The sequence below is a fragment of the Penaeus chinensis genome, chromosome 28 (genome assembly GCF_019202785.1).
Source record: "Penaeus chinensis breed Huanghai No. 1 chromosome 28, ASM1920278v2, whole genome shotgun sequence".
In the NCBI taxonomy this organism is placed as follows: Eukaryota; Metazoa; Arthropoda; class Malacostraca; order Decapoda; family Penaeidae; genus Penaeus; species Penaeus chinensis.
Window position 1 is genome coordinate 10,087,137 of NC_061846.1, and position 2,500 is coordinate 10,089,636.

The 2,500-nt window shown below is 40.9% G+C and overlaps 2 protein-coding genes across 2 annotated transcripts in view; both read left to right on the forward strand.

Moving 5' to 3' along the window:
- Positions 1-1,930, forward strand: part of LOC125039966 (sodium-coupled monocarboxylate transporter 2-like) — a 7,226-nt gene extending 5,296 nt beyond the window's left edge. The window contains exons 3-5 of the mRNA XM_047634370.1: positions 549-703; positions 1,338-1,478; positions 1,708-1,930. Coding sequence (XP_047490326.1) covers positions 549-703; positions 1,338-1,478; positions 1,708-1,930 — 519 coding nt within the window. The remainder of the gene's footprint in view (positions 1-548; positions 704-1,337; positions 1,479-1,707) is intronic.
- Positions 1,931-2,127: 197 nt separating this feature from the next.
- Positions 2,128-2,500, forward strand: part of LOC125040266 (sodium-coupled monocarboxylate transporter 2-like) — a 4,787-nt gene continuing 4,414 nt past the window's right edge. The window contains exon 1 of the mRNA XM_047634824.1: positions 2,128-2,242. The gene's annotated coding sequence lies outside the window, so the exon portion shown is untranslated. The remainder of the gene's footprint in view (positions 2,243-2,500) is intronic.

Genomic DNA, 2,500 nt, shown 5'->3' on the forward strand with positions numbered 1-2,500 from the left:
ATTTTTTTATTGCAAACTGAATCTAGTAAATCATCAACTCTAGTCATTAGGAACAAAGTTTATTTAATGCATTTACACGTCGATGGCCAGAACACATGCTTTCATCTGATTTCCCCGATGAAACACTCACTCATAACGGATTCTGTTCACCCGTGTTTGAGCAGCTAGTCAAATTCCTTTTTCAAAATTCGCCTCTTTTGGGGTGACTGGTTATTAACTAACTCAGTTGTCATGCTGGGCAACGGAGCTTTGATGTGGAACTTTATGCAAACTGAATAATGCAAATGTATGTATCTGTTGCTTAGATGCCCCAGCTTAACCTCTGGCTTAGAAAGCACATCGGTTTTTTTTTTTTTTTTTTTTAACAGCAATGAAATGAAATCCACATTACATCCAGATGAAACCATCATTGCTACACCGTCGCTTCTAACAATACGTTCATCTTTTCTGCAATCAGTGACCTTATTAAGGAACTCGTAGGGACACTGATAGCCGAAAAAGCACCTTATTCCCATCCTCAATCTGCTCCAATCTCCCCCGGGCGTCAGGGCGGACTTCGCGCGGTCGTGTGGGCGGACGTGGTGCAAATGATGGTCATTTTGGCGGGTTCCGTGTCTGTCGTGGTCGTCGCCTGCGTTCGCGTCGGAGGCCTGCAGGAGGTCTGGGACATCGCGGAGAGTGCTGACCGAACGCAGCTCTTTGAGTATGTATGCAGGGTTTTTCTTGTGAAGAGGTAGGTAGGGAGGGTGGGAGGTAAGGAGTTAGGGGGCTAGGAAGGTAGGTAGGTACGTTAATATATAGGTTAATAGATAGACATAGAGATAGAGAGATTGGCATATATATAGATGGGTACAGAAAGTGAGAGAGGGAGGTAGAGATTAAGAGGAAGAGTGATTTGAGAAAGTAAGAGGGAAAGAGGAGGGATACCAAAGTGAGAAAGAGTGAGAATGGAAAAATGAGAGATAGACCGAGAGTGTAAATATAACTGTAGTTTGTATACAGATATTTGATGTTCTATTAATAGCCATCCTACCCTTCAAAAATATCGATAATCAAATATCTAAACTTGGTACACATAAAAGCAATATCCCCGTGATCTCAAGTAAAAAAGGAAAACTCAGCAAACTTTTCACAAAAAAAGTATAGCCAGCAATCTCTACTTAATTAGTATAACCCAACATTCTCTCTCCACAAAAAGTATAACCGAGGAATTTCTCCACAAAAAGTATAACCGAGGAATTTCTCCACAAAAAGTATAACCGAGGAATTTCTCCACAAAAAGTATAACCGAAGAATTTCTACACAAAAAGTATAACCCAGCAATCTCTCTCTTCCAGCCTGTCCCTGAACCCATACAAAAGACACACTACCGCGAACGTAATGACAATGGGAGCGGTACTTTTTCTTAATTCTTATGCCGTTTCCCAGACCAACCTGCAACGTATATGCGCGGTGCCAACCATAGGTCAAGCCAGGAGGTCAGAGGTCATAGTGTTTGTTTATTTAGAGTCATTTTACGTGGTGATGATAATGGGTGAAATATTTTAACGGTTGGTGAATTATGTAATATGATTTGAATTGATTGTTTTACCTCGGTTACTAGCCTAATAATAATTATGAATACTATAAACATATTCAGAAAACTAGCACCATGAAAAATGCAAAATGCAAAATACGCTAATACTAACCGGAAACACTTCGCTTTAGGGTCCTCCTTATCAACCTCATAGGGATGGTGGCCATGAGTATCCTGCAGGACTTCAGCGGCATCTGCGCCTTCGCCACCTATCACGGCTGCGACCCTTTGGCGAGAGGGATCATCACTTCCAAAGACCAGATCCTTCCTTACTTCGTCATGGATCAAATGAGCTTTATATTGGGGATGCCTGGACTCTTCGTCGCCATGTTATATAGCGGATCCCTTAGGTAAGGGGGTAGGATGGAGGTATTTGATGACAGAGATGAAGAAATCAGAAGGGAATAAAGAGATACGTAGATATGGAGAAAGATAATGAACTGACTGATTATGGTTGCTATTACACACACACACACGCGCGCACACACACACACACACACACACACACACAATTCGTTTCGTTTACCATTCCTTTTGTCTCTTTCAGTTCGCTCTCTTCGATCATCAACAGCTGGGTCGCCGTTGTGTGGACTGATTTACTGGAACCTCTTCCTTGGTTTCGAAATCTGACGAGATCGGGCGCTGCTTTTGTTAATAAGATTCTTTGTAATTTCGTTGTTGTGTTGGTTTGCTTTGGTTATTATTTTTGTTTTGTTGGATAGGTGTGTTTCTGCTTTTCTTTGTTTCTTTCTATTTGTCTGTCTGTCTGTTCGTATGTCTGTCTGTCCCACTTCTCCTGTAATCTCTAAATAGTAACGTCTGAAAAATAATGATGTGATAATGATGACAATAGATAGATAATGCTAATGATGATAATAATGACAATGAGGGTATGGATACTGATGATAGTGATGAAAATATTAA